At 39.7% G+C, this 15970-nt stretch overlaps 1 protein-coding gene across 1 annotated transcript in view; it reads left to right on the top strand.

Moving 5' to 3' along the window:
* The window catches only part of TNFRSF11A (TNF receptor superfamily member 11a), a 295198-nt gene that overhangs the window by 140811 nt on the left and 138417 nt on the right, over positions 1-15970 (top strand). Inside the window, exons 4-6 of the mRNA XM_086965397.1 lie at positions 2229-2372; positions 3175-3268; positions 8997-9100. Of these exons, the coding sequence (XP_086821523.1) occupies positions 2229-2372; positions 3175-3268; positions 8997-9100 (342 nt within the window). The remainder of the gene's footprint in view (positions 1-2228; positions 2373-3174; positions 3269-8996; positions 9101-15970) is intronic.

The raw sequence follows: 15970 nt of genomic DNA, 5'->3' as shown, positions 1-15970 counted from the left end.
CACTCCAGCGAGTGCAACAGTAGGGAAAGCGCTGGATACCGTAGGAGTAAAAATTACTATTCCCACTCCAGTGAGTGCAACAGTAGGGAAAGCCTTGGATAGCGTAGGGGTTAAAATTACTATTCCCACTCCAGAGAGTGCAACAGTGGGGAAAGCGCTGGATAGCGTAGGAGTAAAAATTACTATTCCCGCTCCAGTGAGTGCAACAGTAGGGAAAGGCTTGGATAGCGTAGGGGTTAAAATTACTATTCCCACTCCAGAGAGTGCAACAGTAGGGAAAGCGCTGGATAGCGTAGGGGTAAAAATGACTATTCCCACTCCAATGAGTGCAACAGTAGGGAAAGCCTTGGATAGCGTAGGGGTAAACATGACTATTCCCACTCCAGAGAGTGCAACAGTAGAGAAAGTAAATACTTCATATATGAATAAAATAAATAAAATATTAATACCAATTAAAAATATTTTCAAATAATTAACAATTTTATATAATATATTAATTAATCAATTACAAATACAAATGAAAATTAATTTTTTATAAAAATTGACCTACTAATACAAATTATTTACTAACTAACAATTAAAAAATAATAAAAAATTACAACAAAAATAACCAATAATTAAATGTAAAAGTTTAATTATTTAAAATTCAATTACTTCCCACCCTATTCCCCCATAAACCCACAACCCACTACTGAAAATAAATTAATAAAATTAACATAACTATCAATTAATCAATTATTTAAAATTAATTACCAATTATATTTTAATTATTTACCAATTAATAATTAATTAACAATTAATTCAAAATAAATACCAATAAATAAATTAACATATATAATAATTATAATTAAATTACTTTCCACCCTACTCCCCTATAAACCCACAACCTGCTACATAAAATACATTAATATAATTAACATAATTATCAAATAATCAGTTAATTAAAATTATCAATTATATTTTAAATAATTTCCAATTAATATTTAATAAACAATTAATTCAAAATAAACACCAATAAATAAATTAACATATTTAATTATTTATAATTCAATTGCTTCCCACCCTATTCACCTATAAACCCACAACCCGCTACAGAATTATATTATGCAAAAATTAAATACCATTAAATTAATTAAAATAAATTATATCATAAATATACACTTTTCACACATATAGTAACATAAAAAACACTTTAAAAATTGATATTAACTTACTTACCTCAAATTCGATATTTATGTTGTCTATATTCTGTCCATTCTATATTTTTGTTGTCTATTTTCTGTCCATTCTATATTTTTGTTGTCTATATTCTGTCCATTCAATATTTTGTCCATTCTATATTTTGGATTCTTTATTAATGCTATTTTATTCGATATTTTTGTATTCTATATTCTGTCCATTCGATATTGTGTCCATTCTATATTTTTAATTCAATATTAATGTAACTCGATATTTAAAACTCGATATTTTGAGTGTATACCATTCAAATTAATATTGAGGAAAATCTGCTAATGCAGCAAATATTATGCAACAACACAATGTTTATTCACCAGTTTTTTGCAGGACCTTTCTGCCAAGGTAACACACTCCATCAAAACGCAGGAATAAGAGCTGACCTATGATGACAAAGAAGCACATATTTCATGGTACAATAAGAGAAGAACAGCCTCCGCCTTCATCACAGGGGAAAAACATTTCCCTCTTGTCCAGCATTTTACCGTTTCCTCAAGATACTTTCTGTGCGAACGTGACTCCTGCGAGTCAATATCTAAAATGTTTGATGTTTGGCACATTATCAAGCAAGGTAAATTTAAGTTGCAGAGATTTCTGACCTTCTCTCACTTTCAGTGATTTCCTATTTTACTGTGTCCTCTATTGAAGGAAGGATTCCGTCAGTTGTGTGTCCTGATATCATTGTAAGAAATATTGCCTGTTTCAAATATCATGGTCTAAATATCACTCCATTTGGTGTAGATTTTCTATTATGTACTCCAATGGAGCAATAGTTCTGTAAACGATATGTAGGACACACAATTTATGTCACACGACATTCAGGTACCATACCATTACATCCAGGTTTCAATTGTGTTTTGGATTTTTTTCTTCATGAATATAGCTAGCCTAAAAAATAGCTCAGTGATTGATTGTTAGGATTAGTGAACTATTACTGCTGTGTGCATGCGATAAGAGTGTGGCCATAACAGCATTTTGTTTTATTTGTCTTCTAGGTAAAGGATTAGTGGTGTTAAGCCATGGCAACAGTACTTTTGAAAGAAAGTGTGCTTGCATTCCAGGATATCACTTGAATCGTGATTATGAGTTTTGTAAAAGAAATACCGAATGTGGTCCAGGATTTGGAGTTGAACAGCCTCGTAAGATGTTTTCCTTAAAAAAAATATTTTAAAAAACTATTGTCAAAATCAATAAACGAATCCGAAGATTTTGCCTAAACATTTGAACTGTACCACTACCAATGATGACCGTATGGAAATTAAAAACGTTGAAACATCGCTGACACTACAGCAGACAGACAATGAACCATTATATTAACTGAGGGGCTGTGATATGAAATTTAATTTAATCCAGATGCCCTTTCAGTCGTGTATGGTGTGGTGCCTGTTGGATTTCACAAGAAATGTTTTCATACACACAGACAAAAACCCACTCACACTCTCATAATTGGTCAATTTTTATTTAGTTTTTTAAGGTTACATCTTGCTGGAGGAACGGTGATATATGCATATCACGCTTTCTATAGTTAAAGTTATCATTCTGTATTATTTGTTAAACTCATTTACACAATTTGGGTATTTGATCTATGCAACTAAACTCATTTACACAATTTGGGTATTTGATCTATGCAACAATACATGTTTATTTGCTTTTTTCCATTTTATAATTTATGTTTTTATAGTCTCTGGACATGAAAATGCTAATACAGTTTCGATTATCTTCATAGACAAGTTATAACAGTCCTATGTAGGTTCACTGACAAGTGCAAAAGGTCCGGCCCTAATTTATGGTCGTAGAGGTGCACAAAAGCGTGCCCAGTGTTGTGTTGATTCTGGATTTCTGTTCACAGAATTATTTTTCATTTGACTAATATTATCTCATAGAATGTGCACAGAGAAGCATTAGCTAACGCGCTTTCTTCTCACTCTTTCTCTCCTACAGCAGGGAGAGACACAGACACTGTATGCAAGCCATGCCTTCTGGGCCAGTTTTCCAATATTGACTCATCTACTGAAAAGTGTCGGCCATGGACCAAGTAAGAGCATCTGTATTTTTTTTAATTAAACTTGTTTTCATCAGTCATTGCACAAAATAGAAAAGCACCTATGTAACAACATTATACCAGCCACAACATCCCCACATAAGTTACCTGAAATAGATAAACATAGAATATTGCAAAGAAATAAAAGTTAGACTCTGTTGAAATTCACAGACATGTCACAGAAATAAACATGATTTAGGCAGTCTTGTCAGTTTTGTACCGGAGAGCAAAGCAAGCATTGGCTTCCTGCACATAATGTAGAAAGGTAGCCCAAATGTTAGTACATAACCCAGCGGGGGGAGGGGGGGTGTGACATAGCTTCAGTAATAGCATAGATTGTTATGTGAAGGATAAAGTGTTAGACACTCTGGAAATGAGTGTATGTTATTTTTACAACCTTTTCCGCCACCGTCAATAGCAAGATGAACTGTCAGACCTGAATACATATTCTAGGGGTTAAAGTATGCTGAGTACATCTGGGTCTGACATAAATTGACACTGACTTAATGCATGAAATAAAGTGCCTCCTGCCGTACATTAAAATAATACTGCAAGTCACGAGGTGTTCTGTAACCATATAGAAAGGGTCACTAGAATTATGTGGGAAGAGAGGGCCAAATTATGTAGCAAGAAAAACCAAATTATGCAGCATTTATTTATTTATTTATTTATTTTTGCGATTTATTAAGCGCAAACTAATACCCGCAGGCCTCTTGGCGCTAGACTATTCACATAACTTTCCCCAGGATGTTAATGGCCAGTATAACTGGTTGAAAAGCCAGGTCTTCAATCTTTTACGAAACAGCAGGAGTGAGGGGCTTGTCCTAATGTGTTGAGGCAGGGCATTCCATAGTTTGGGTGCCGCGACTAGAAAGCGGCAGTCACCCCATGAGACTGTTTTGGTACGTGGGACCACTAGTTAAGAGTAGTGGATCGGAGCTGTCTAGCTGGTTTATAGGGTATCAGTGGGTCCTTAAGGAATTGCGGTCCTTGATCATGGAGTGCCTTGTACACTATGCAGGGTGATTTGAACTTGATCCTGTTCCGGATCGTCAACCAGTGATATTTATTATTTGTGTCTGATATGGCCGAGAACTTGGGTGTTCTAGAAAGCAGACGTGCTGCTGCATTCTGTATTGTCTGAAGCTTGTTGGTTACCCTGACCTGGGCGTTTAAGAATAGACCATTGCAGTAGTCAAGGGAAGACAAAACTAAAGAACTGACCAGTGTTTTACCAGCTGCATCTGGCAAAAACGGGATGATTTTCCTGATCATTCTTAGTTTGTGATGGGCTGTAGCCGCTGTTTTGTTAGCATGTGCCACGAAGTTGAGACCCTCATCAAAAGTTACTCCCAGGTTCCTGACCTTAGAGGCCGGGCTTGGAGGGGCTCCAAAGGCTGGTGGCCACCAGGTTGATGACCAACCTGGTGAAAGGGGTCCAAAGATGACCACCTCCGTCTTTTCGGAGTTGAGCTTAAGGCAGTTAGACGCCATCCACTCTCCAATTGCTAGCATTCCACTTTGGAAGCGCTCTGCCACCTCATATCCATCGCCCTTGATGGCCAATACCAATTGCGTATCATCAGCGTAGGAGGTTAGGCTCATCCCATGTGCTTTGATAACATTAGCAAGGTCCGACACATAGATATTAAATAGTGTCGGACTTAGGGATGAGCCTTGAGGAACCCCACACGGTAGTGACAGTTTGGCAGATAGGTATGGCCCCAAGGTGACGGCCTGTGTTCTGTCGGCCAGGAAGGATGCGAGCAGATCTCTCGCTGTATGGTGAATGCCCATCTTTCCGACACGGTCCACCAAGATCTTGTGGTCGACCGTGTCGAAAGCCGCCGATAAATCAAGCAGTACTAGTACTGCTGTCCCTCCCTGATCTCGGATTACTCTAATGTCGTCAGCAGCTTTGATTAAGGCGGTCTCAGTACCATGATACTTGCGGAAACCGAATTGTGTATCATCCAGTAGAAGATGTTTCTCTACATGCTCGGATAGTTGTTAGTTCATAGCTTTTTCAGCCACTTTGGCTAAGAAAGGGAGGCTTGCTATAGGCCTATAATTCTTTAATTCATCCTTGTCCAGACTTGGTTTCTTCAGTAGTGGTTTCACCAGCGTGTTTTTCAAGGAGTCCGGGTAAGTCCCAGACCCAAGTATGGAGTTGCAAACTAGAGTGATGACCATAATGCAGGCCATATGGTGATAGTGTTATTTCATTATTTTGTAATTTGTCCACTTGTCAACACAGTCTGGGCATCGGTTGCACCTCATTTGTACCTGTTTAACACCCAAATATAGAAATAAACAACAGAAAGCCGACCAGTCAACCTTTGCAAAGGACCTTCCACTGGGCGGCTACAAGTGTTGCTGCATTTTTAGTAACGTCTGAACCGTTTGTGCTAGAAACCCGTATTTGTTTGTTAAAATCTGCAGATCATGCAGCAAATGATGGATTACATGGCAAATTGACAATTAACCCCTTGCGTGCTGCCGTCGGCCGTTGGCCGACGGCAGCACTACCTCCCTAGTGCTGCCATCGGCCAACAGCCGACACAGCCCCGCCCACTCTTCAGAACGCCCGCACCACTGCGGAAAAACCACAGCGGTTAAGCCATTAAGTGAAACACTCTGTGACTGAACAATCTCATAATTTCAGTGGCCCTGCGTATAGTGGAACAAGCCTGAAGGCCACATTTCCTTTTCAGGTCATGAAACTCCAAGGTGATTTTCATTGTCCTTATAATGTATGGTGGAGGTACTCTATTCATTATAATACATTGACATAAAATCTCCCTCCTCACAAACTGCTTAAATCTTTAGTTTGTTGCTCTTTCATATGAAAGAGCCAAGATGTTTGCAGACATTATGAATCCATTGTGCAAAATTAAAGATACCAAAATTAGTTAGATATTTGTTGCCCACAGATTTTAGAATCAGTTTAATGTGAGATTTAAATCTACTCTTGCTCAGAATGTGCAGAAACATGCATAGAGAGGTCCTCTTTCTTATATTTACCTAAATCTTGCAAAAAGTAAACATGTTCCCATAAATATTTCTTTTCTGCCGGTCACTGCTCATTTAGAAACAACAGAGTAGAAGAAGGAAAACCGGGTTTATTTTCTGTTGTTTAAACTGCAACTTTAATTATGCTGCATGTCAAGTCAATATTCAAGTCAATATTAGCTTTATTCGGTTAAAAATTAAAACCATCAAAGCATGTCCTTTCTTTCCCCTTGGCTTCTGGATCTGGCAGCAGGCATTGTGACATCAGATTTCAATTTTATCAACTTATTATAGTTGAGTCACAACAGCATTTCTTTTTTATAGGCGACTAAATATGTTACAAGTCTTCTGCAATATGGAAATTAGAGACAACGTTTGAACAGGGATTTCAGGCTCCCATGTATTATATTTGGGCAACAGTACCCCCAACATACACTATATGAATATTACAAGTCTTCGAAGAGCTCCATGGCCAAATAGAAGAAGAATGCTGAAGGCTGAGTTGCTTTATAAGGTTATAGAACTCCAAGAAGACTTGCAATTTCATTATCATGTACAGCAGAGGCTACTTTATCCCTTATAATACATTGTCACACCATTACCTTTCCCACAAACCACCGCCTTTCATACGCAGCTCTTTCGTATGAAAGAGAGAGCATGTTTGCTAACCTGAAGAATAAAATTTGAATTTGTAGTTCAAAATTAGACACATAAAAAAACAGTTACATATGTTTTGCAAGAAGATATTGGAATTTTTTTAATATAATTCAGATATTTACAAATGGCTCAGTATCTCAGAATGTGCAGAAACATGCAGAAGGATTTTAACTTTTCTATAATTTCCTAAGGAGGGCAAAAAGGGTATTGGCATTAATATTTCCTTTAACATTACAGCTAGAAAAACTGAGCAGACAAAAGAAAGCCTTGTTTCCATTTCATGCATTAAACTGCTGCTTTAATTATGCTCCATGGCCAGACCTGCCTTTCCAGTGGGTAGCTAGCTCTGGCTGCAGGCACTGTGACGTCAAAACTCAACTGTAATAAGTTATTACAGTTGAGTTTGCACGTCTTTTCTCTATAATCAGTGACTCGTGTGTCACAAGTCTCTGATTATAAAGAAATAAGGAATGGTTATGTATACAAGGATTACAGAATCGCATTTATTAATGAAAATATGGAAAGGTTTGTGTGCAGGGATTGCAGGCTATGGGGTGTTACAGCGCCATAGCATTCACTCTGGTCTTTTAGGGATAGTGCCCAAGCAATGTGCTGCTTTAATTTGCCCTGTACGTGAAGTGGGAATCTGTTGGTTTCAGGGATGCAGACAGTGTACTGATCATGTACTGAAGTTCTACCTCGGTGGTATCAATTCACTATAACTATCTCAATTCATGTATTGATCTAACCTATTGTTGTTTTCTTTAGCCATATATGAACTTGATGCTGTTGATGAACTTTTTATAAATGGAAAAAGGCACATTTATGAATGATTGTTTTAGCAAAAAGAGGGACTTTAATGTAGATGTTGAACAATTGGAATAACCCATGAGTGGGTATATAGTTGGATCCACCAATGTGTCTTTTTTCATCTGGCCTTTTTTATGTAATCCCGGGATAGGAATTAGTTTTGCCCCCTTAATTATTCCATGCACTATAACTTTGTTTTGAACACTATATCATGTTTTAATGTGTCTTAACGTTTCTTAATGTACTTATATGGGCAAACTGACCCATATAAAAAGATAATGATAATACTGATAACTCTAAACAGCCAACCATCTTCAACTGGTGGCAGGTGTCTGATGGGAAACATATGAGAATGAGTAGACCCTGTCCTTGTGGCGACCACAACACTGGTGCGCCACGCTTTCAGCAGGAGTGCCCTCATGTTTGAGATCCTAATTTCAGGTCCAGGTGCTGATCAACCATGCTTGAAGCAGCAGAAGCTGTAGAATTTTTCAACGAGTGTCTATGATTATAATTTCATTTAAATACAATTTTGAAGGCAGTTTTTCTTTTGATCTCCTATTTCTGTGCTCTTTCCCATCATCTTGGTCTCTAAGCCCTTTATATTTATGCTTGCACATTGATGGCCTCCATCTTGGGCCATGTCTTTGAAGCTTGTGCTATTTGCTAGGTACAGCCCGTTCTCTTCTGCAGATGCCACCCATTGAGGGTTGGTAATAGCACTCTTCCCTCACTGCCCAGTGCCATAGGTTAACATCATGTCATGTGACCCACTGGATCCCCCCTACATAGCCTACCCCTACTGTTACTTAAACCCCACATGCAGGGCGTCTAGCATGGGCATTTAGGTAAAGGATCCTGCCATCGAGAGAGGATGAAGCCATGGTCTTTGCCACTGGGTTTTGTAATGCACCTTCTGCCTTGTAACTAGGTGCCATGCTAATGATACTCAGTCCGCTCCCCCCATGACCCCCATGCAGAAGGAAACCTCCATGCCACATACTCTGTTCTGGTGAAGCCACTGAAAAAATTCCTAGAGTGGTGCCCCTAGCAGTGTGAGCTGACAAAAAGGCAATGCCATTCCATGGGCCTGGTATCACACTTTTATTTTACGCACAGTGTACATGCTGCTATACACCTTTGGAATGTGTACAAATAACCAATAAAATAGGTTATTAACTGATTGAAGCCATGTTTTCATGAAACATAAGCATGTTTAACACCTGTTCCTTTGTTTTGAAAGCTGCACTGAGCTAGGAAAAGCACAGAAGTCTTCTGGGACCAGTTTCTCTGATGCAGTCTGTGACAAAGCAAACACAACAGCAGACACTGCAACGATATTAACAGGTACGTGTCTCCAATCAATCAAAGAAGAACACCCAAATCAAAATAATTATGACATCCTAAATCGCCCGACAACAACCATACCAAATGAGAGGATAAGACAAATATCTTCAAACTCCAAAGTAAATGTGGCTACAGTCACGCTCCTTCGACAAGGCATGCTTCCCCCTCACTCATCCTGAAAGGAAGTCAGTGTTGCCAGTATGGTAAAGCTTCAGTCCAGCCAGGGAGAGTGGGCACACAACTAGATTTCCCAGGGGCCCAGACCCTTGAGGCTAGTCTGACTACTGGACCGACCCCTACCTCCCCTTGATAAGTATAGTACACTTAAATCTGGGGTACTTCTCACATACAGCATTTACCTTTTTTTTTCTTTCTGATTGCTGAAGCATATCTTTAGCACACTAAGCATCCATCTGTAAAGTTTACAGGGGTGTGACACTGGGGGAGTGCCTGTTTTTTTATCTCTAGTATCACCCTGACGAATGCCCAGAACCTACATAGGCCAATAGAGTAGGGCAGAAACATGTTGGTGCTTTTAGATTAGTGTCATAGGACCACAATATCTTTTTTGCCCCTTTCGATGCATTTTAACTATTCTCACTCACCACACGAATAAAGGGGTCCCCTGGGGTGGATAATGGATTTATAAGAATTTTTTTTTAAAACCCCAAAAAATCAAGACTTCTCAAAAAAGCTCCCTGGAACATGGTTGAGCCCACACTGACCCTCAGGAGTCAGGGTGAACCCGATGATGAAGCATGCCACTACTAGAGTGAGTGAGCGTTATATATGAAGAATTGTTTTGTTTTACTTTTCCCACCTTTAGGAACGGTGGAGTATAGGTTGATCTTTCTCTCCTTAATCATTTGGATATACAAGGAAGATACTATTTAGATATGGTATTTTCATTGGGAGTGTGTATCCCTTTTCCTTTCAGGCTTGAAGGAATCTCTCTACCCTTCCTGGGCTCTGGAGACCTCTCCGGACCCCACTTGTTAAAGAAAGTTTCATCCTGTTCATTCCTCATTAACATCCTTTCTTTCTAATGAGATGGGAATTCATACAAATAATCCCCCGATATTTGACAGTAAGAACATTTGTAATTCTACCTTTAACTTTAGGATTATATGTGGAAAGTGTATTTTCTCTTGTCTTGCATACGCTTTCTTTAAACACTCTAGAATTGGAATTAGAGTAGTAAATGATCTAATCCTTCATTATTTACAGTAATTCTGTACCTCCCCTTCACTTTGCAGAGGAAGCATAAAAATATGGCTATTTTCATTAGGCATAAGTGTGTCGCAATGCTTAGCTACCATTATCGACAGGATTGATAGACCTACGGTTATACATAACATATTTTACAGTACTTCTGTGTCTCCTCTTAGTTTTTGGAAGAAGCATAGAAATATGGCTAGTCATAGAAATATGGTATGCAGCTGGATTTCTTGCCTTCCTTCCTTTTCTAGTAGACATGAGGGAAATACATGGAACTTAAAACGGAAAGGAAGAAATAGAACTGGGAGATCTGGGCGGGAGAGAGCAGTAGAGAGACTACAAAACTCTTGATAAGATTAAGAGCACTACACGGACAAAAAGGTGCAGCCACTGAAGTGGGAGGCAAATAAATAATCTATGCACATACTCGCCACTCTACCTCATGTAAAGTATGAGGCACAATGTCCACTTGCTGTTATACGTTTTCCACAATGTTGTACCATTGGACTTCAAGAGGATTTCACAATATGCAAAACGTGTGATAACATTTAATTTACTTCTGCTTTTTCCTCTTGGGTGCATCATTTGGGACGGTGGTTGCAGGTGGGGCACACCATCACTCGTTTTTGCAGGCCAGGATTTTTCATCATAAGATGTTGACCAAGAACAGGTAGGGAAAATAGAAAATGGGAAGAATAAGATAGGAAAACAGTTACAAAGTAGAAATAGGAAGGAAAAGTTACCTGCAACAGTGAGAAAATGAGACAGGAATTGAAGTGTGGTGGGAAAAAGAATTACATAAAATGGAATTAAGAGTAGCCATCCTTCTTATGTGCAACGACTGCATTTAGCAGCACGGGTGGTGGGTTCCTAAAGTATAATTTGGGCCCCTTCATTTATTGCTTTACAAATAAGCACTGACGGTAGAAGAAGAGTGGTATTAATACTTATCTGCAATTCCGGTTTCAGGGAAAAAATACACAGAAATCCGGTTTCTGAACATTTTCCCTCAACTATTCATTACCGAAGCACTCTAAAGAGGCCTTCTCTGTTTGATAATCCATTGACTAAACTGGAGCACGGCTGGTATGGAAGAGGCAGGACATTAGTATTACGGGCACCCTGTCACATTGTCTGATCATATTTTTTTAATATATTGAAGTTGAGCACTGCAGATTATAAAAGAGGGCCGAATATTAGTATTATGTGCATCCTGTCATCTCGTCCTATCCTGACCAAAGACATCCTTTGACAAGAGAAGCTGAGCATTGCTGCGCTAGAAGAGGACAGCAGGGGCGGCTCTAGGCTCATGGCGGCCCTGGGCAGGGAGCGTAGTTAGGGGGCCCCGGAAGAGGGGATCCGGGCGGGCGGAGCGCGGAGGCCAGTGAAGAGGGGGGGTGGGATGGGGGTCAGGGTGTTTGAAAGTGTAACAGAGCCGGAGGCCCCCAAATCCCTGCCAGGGGCCGCCACCCAAATATGTATCCATCCTCAGAGGATTATTATATTAAGGATATATATTGACGTGGTGGCCCCTGGGGTTTGGTGGCCCTGTGCAGGTGCACAGCTTGCACATTCCTAAGGCCGCCCCTGAGGACAGCATATTACACGCCTCTTGTACTATTGTCTTATCACGCACCTCACAACACATACTGTGATTAGAGAATCGTAGCAGTGTGTGCCATTAGGGCATATGTTGACTGCACACGTTTTAGAGCAGCTAGAAATCACTTTGTGGATTGTGCTGGATTTTTAGAGAATGTTAACCACTACAGTGGGAATGAAGGCACAGCCCAGAGAAGATATTTCGGTAACACAGGAAGAATAAATAGCATTTTTTTCGTGGAACTCTCTAAATGGAATCTATGGAGTCAGACTCATGCTGTCATTTACTTGTCTGAAAGAAACTTGGATCTGCACACTCTCTTTCTCAATTCATATGCTGCAGACGTGCATACATTGACATGTTTTAGTCAGCAGCCTGGTGGGCTTTTACTGTGTGAATTAAATTTGATTTAAAAAAAAAAAATGAAAAACTCCAATATAAAAAATATTCATTTATGGTGGCTGTGGTGACACTCTTGTAAATTTGTATATTTCCACTACAAAGGTGTTGGTAGGCCTGGGCGGAGTTCACAGAGTCCTGCTTCTCACAACTCCTTGAAGTGATGCAAAACTCTGCCACGCTCTGTGGTGTTCCTCGAGCAGCAGAGTTTGGGAAGTAGCGCTGCTTGTTCTGATATTTAGCACCAGCAGTTTGTCCCGCACTGTAAAATCAGCGCGAACATCCTCAAAGTGTGCTTCATATTTCTCAATGCGAACAGCCACGACTGCCCGCATTGAGAAATCTTGTCGGGAGGAAGGCTAGCGCACAATTTTTTCCCATGAATGCTCTGCAACGTAATGTTGGGGAGCTGCTCAAGAGAAAAAACTCTGCTCCACGTCACTTCGCAGAGTTCTATGGAACTCTGCACGGAACGTGGAGTGGGCAAAACTCAGGAAACTACTGACAGAGCAAAATTCTTCAGCCACCCCTAGTCAGTAACCAGCATAAGCCACCATAGCATGGGTCCCTTTAATTCAAAATAAGGTTGTGTGACAGAAAAACAATGCATATATCAAAACAACATGAAAGTCAGGGTCAATAAGCCACTCTTCTACCCCTATTAAATATATAACAACAACATAAGAGTGACCAAAGGTGCAGTAAACATACTCTCGTGATACACAAAAAGTTTGTAGTCTGCCAAATTGTGATCCGAACATAAAGGTGAAAACAATGGGAAAGAAAAAACTTTATTTATTAAGAAGAACCCTCACTCACCCTAGTGGTGACCTGCTTCATCATAGGGTTCCCAATGGGGAGACGGAATGTCCCTCCAGTGTGCTTCAATGCCTGAGTTACAGCGGAGCTGGTGTTTTTGAGCGAAAAATATATGTGCTCAAGTGTGGTGAGTGCAGAGTTAAAAGATCCCAGTTATACCATAAACAACTTTATCACATGGACAACTGGTCTCATTAAAAACAAGTGAAAAAGGACTAAGTCACGGTCTTTATTTGAACCGCTGAGTCCTAATAAAAATAGGTCGACATGTTTCAGCTGTATATTGCGTAATTTAGCTCAGCTTTCTTCAGGACCAAATTAATCCCCCGGCGGTCGACGCACGCTAAGGCGTGTCCTATCCGTGAGGATATGTATGTGAAAAAATGTAAAACTCACGGTTATACCTGTGTGGGCACTCCTAGATATCACCGGGGGCTAAAACCTGCAAGAAATAAACATCAAACCAACATACTTTGTTGACAATGTGCACTTAGTGACATGTTATCCTTAATTGTACCTGAATGGGTATTTGTCAGGTCTAAATAATGTTTTATTCCCATAATACAGACCCTAAGTCACGCAAATGTAATTGTAATCAATTATTAGCAGTCTGTAATTTTATCTCAACTGCATCTTATTTGCAGGAGGAAATTTAGAGACCAAAAAATATCCCATTCAAAACTACAGGAACATTGGAGTGGTAAAATCCCAATATGATCTGGGGTCCACTCATTACATGTTGGTCCTAGTAGTTGTTTTTACCAAAAGAGCCAAATCCCTATTAAAAAACCTCATCTCAAACAGGGGAAAGATATACTAAAAATACACAAATCTGGAAGATTTCAAGTCCACTTACACCACATAAGGAATGAATATGTGACATGGGCTTGCAGTGGGGGCAATCTCGCCACGTTGCGCACAATCTGAAAGCAAAGTGACAATATCAATAGAAATTGCGCCTTGACAGAACCCGCATCCCTAAATATCGACTCAGAAAGAAATGGGTCCGCCAGTTTCACTTACTTGCTGCACAACGCCTCGCCACCACAAACCTTCTCGGCACACTTCTGCTGCCCGAAAGATACCGGGCCATGACGGCGAGCCGAAATAAAGGAAGGCTCTAGTCAGTCACGTGAACGCCGTGTGCGTCATCGCGTTCGCTCCACAGGACTAGAACGCAGATGGCGCATCAATTCACTGTAGTGATTCTTCCTTACTTCCGGTTTCGTTACAAGCCAAAAACTTTATTACAAGCTAAATATTAACAAATAATAACGGGCCACATAGAGGATAACCATTTATTGCGCTCCTAGGCAGAAGCATTTAGTTATCATAAGCAATTGACCAGCGGGCCAAAGGAAGAATAAAAATCATTGTTCAAGTTAACGCGAAAAAAAGTAAAAATCGCATATACGATCCAAAAGTTATATAGTGCTGTAATTTTTCGTATTCGCATAATAAAGATATCCTATTCTTACAAAAATACACAACTAAACAAACACACCTATTCACTTCAGCTGAGTGCCTGTTCTCTTCTCATCGTTTTTTAACATTTCGTGAAGCACAACTTTATTGAAACACTATCACTAATTGAAATCTCAAACAGTCAAGAGGGAAAACATCCGTCTCACAAAGCCTGAACCGAATCCCAACATGATATTACCCTTGAGATTAAGACCAGCCCACACATAAAGAGATCCATATTTTGAAAACACATTAAAAGGGTCATACTGTAAATGTTCCCTAGCCAGAGGTAAGCAGTATATATGGTCAAAAGAGATGGATATCAAAGGTTCATAGTTACTGTTAGGGGGCCACAAGGAAGGAAATAAATCTTCCTATTATTGTCAACGCCTCAGCACTGTGCCCCAAGGAATATCGACATTTACTCCTGACACATGACTAGAAAGGCGATAGATCCACCTTTGCTCTTTTTCGAACAGAGTGTTTTCAGAGCCCTGATCCAGTTGTTCGATCACTGTCCATTTTATCTCATTTGGCGAGTGCTTGAGCTGTAAAAAATGTGTGGTCAACTTGGTATTACTCTTCTGGCACCTAATGCTACTCCGATGCACGCAAATACGGAGTTTAATCAGTTTTTTTGTCATGCCTATGTATCTTAAACCACAAGGGCAAACTATTAAATAAACAACATTGCAAGAATTGCAATTCGTATGTTTTCTTTGTTGTCATTGTTTGCCAGGCTCAAGATCCAATGTTTTAGTGCTCGAGGTTAAATGACAAACACTACACCCCCCACAGGGGAAATGACCATTAATGGGCGGAAGGCCCCATGCATTAAGAACACTCGTTGTATTCTCTTTATGTTGTATTCTGGGGCGAGTGTGGACCAGGGAATCCTTTAGGCTCCTCGCCCTTTTGTAAGAGAAAAGGGGCTTCTTCCAATCATGATTATTACTCATGAGTATTTGCCAGTGTTTGTTAATACAACGGCTTACAACAGTCGAAGCTGAATTGTAGGTTGTCACACACGTTAAAGGAGTTTCAGTAGGAGTCTCCCTAGAATGGTTTTCCAACAAGGCATCCCTGTGCTGGTTGCGAGCCCTCTTGCAACTCTTTTTCAAGAGATGATCTCTTTTGTAATTTGGTAGTGAGATCCTATGCCTGATCTTTGTAATCTGTAATCTCACTGCAGTTTCTTCGTATACGAAGATACTGACCAAAGGGGAGATTCTCCCTCAGCAGTTGAGGGTGAAAGCTGGAGTAATGGAGAAGATTGTTTTTCGCTGTTGGTTTGTAGTAGGTCTTAGACCATAGCTGGTTGCCTACTCGCATGATACTTACATCCAAAAAAACGATTCTCTCTTTGT

This window comes from Lissotriton vulgaris, chromosome 4_1 (genome assembly GCF_964263255.1).
Source record: "Lissotriton vulgaris chromosome 4_1, aLisVul1.2, whole genome shotgun sequence".
In the NCBI taxonomy this organism is placed as follows: Eukaryota; Metazoa; Chordata; class Amphibia; order Caudata; family Salamandridae; genus Lissotriton; species Lissotriton vulgaris.
This window is presented reverse-complemented; position numbering and strand designations above follow the sequence as displayed.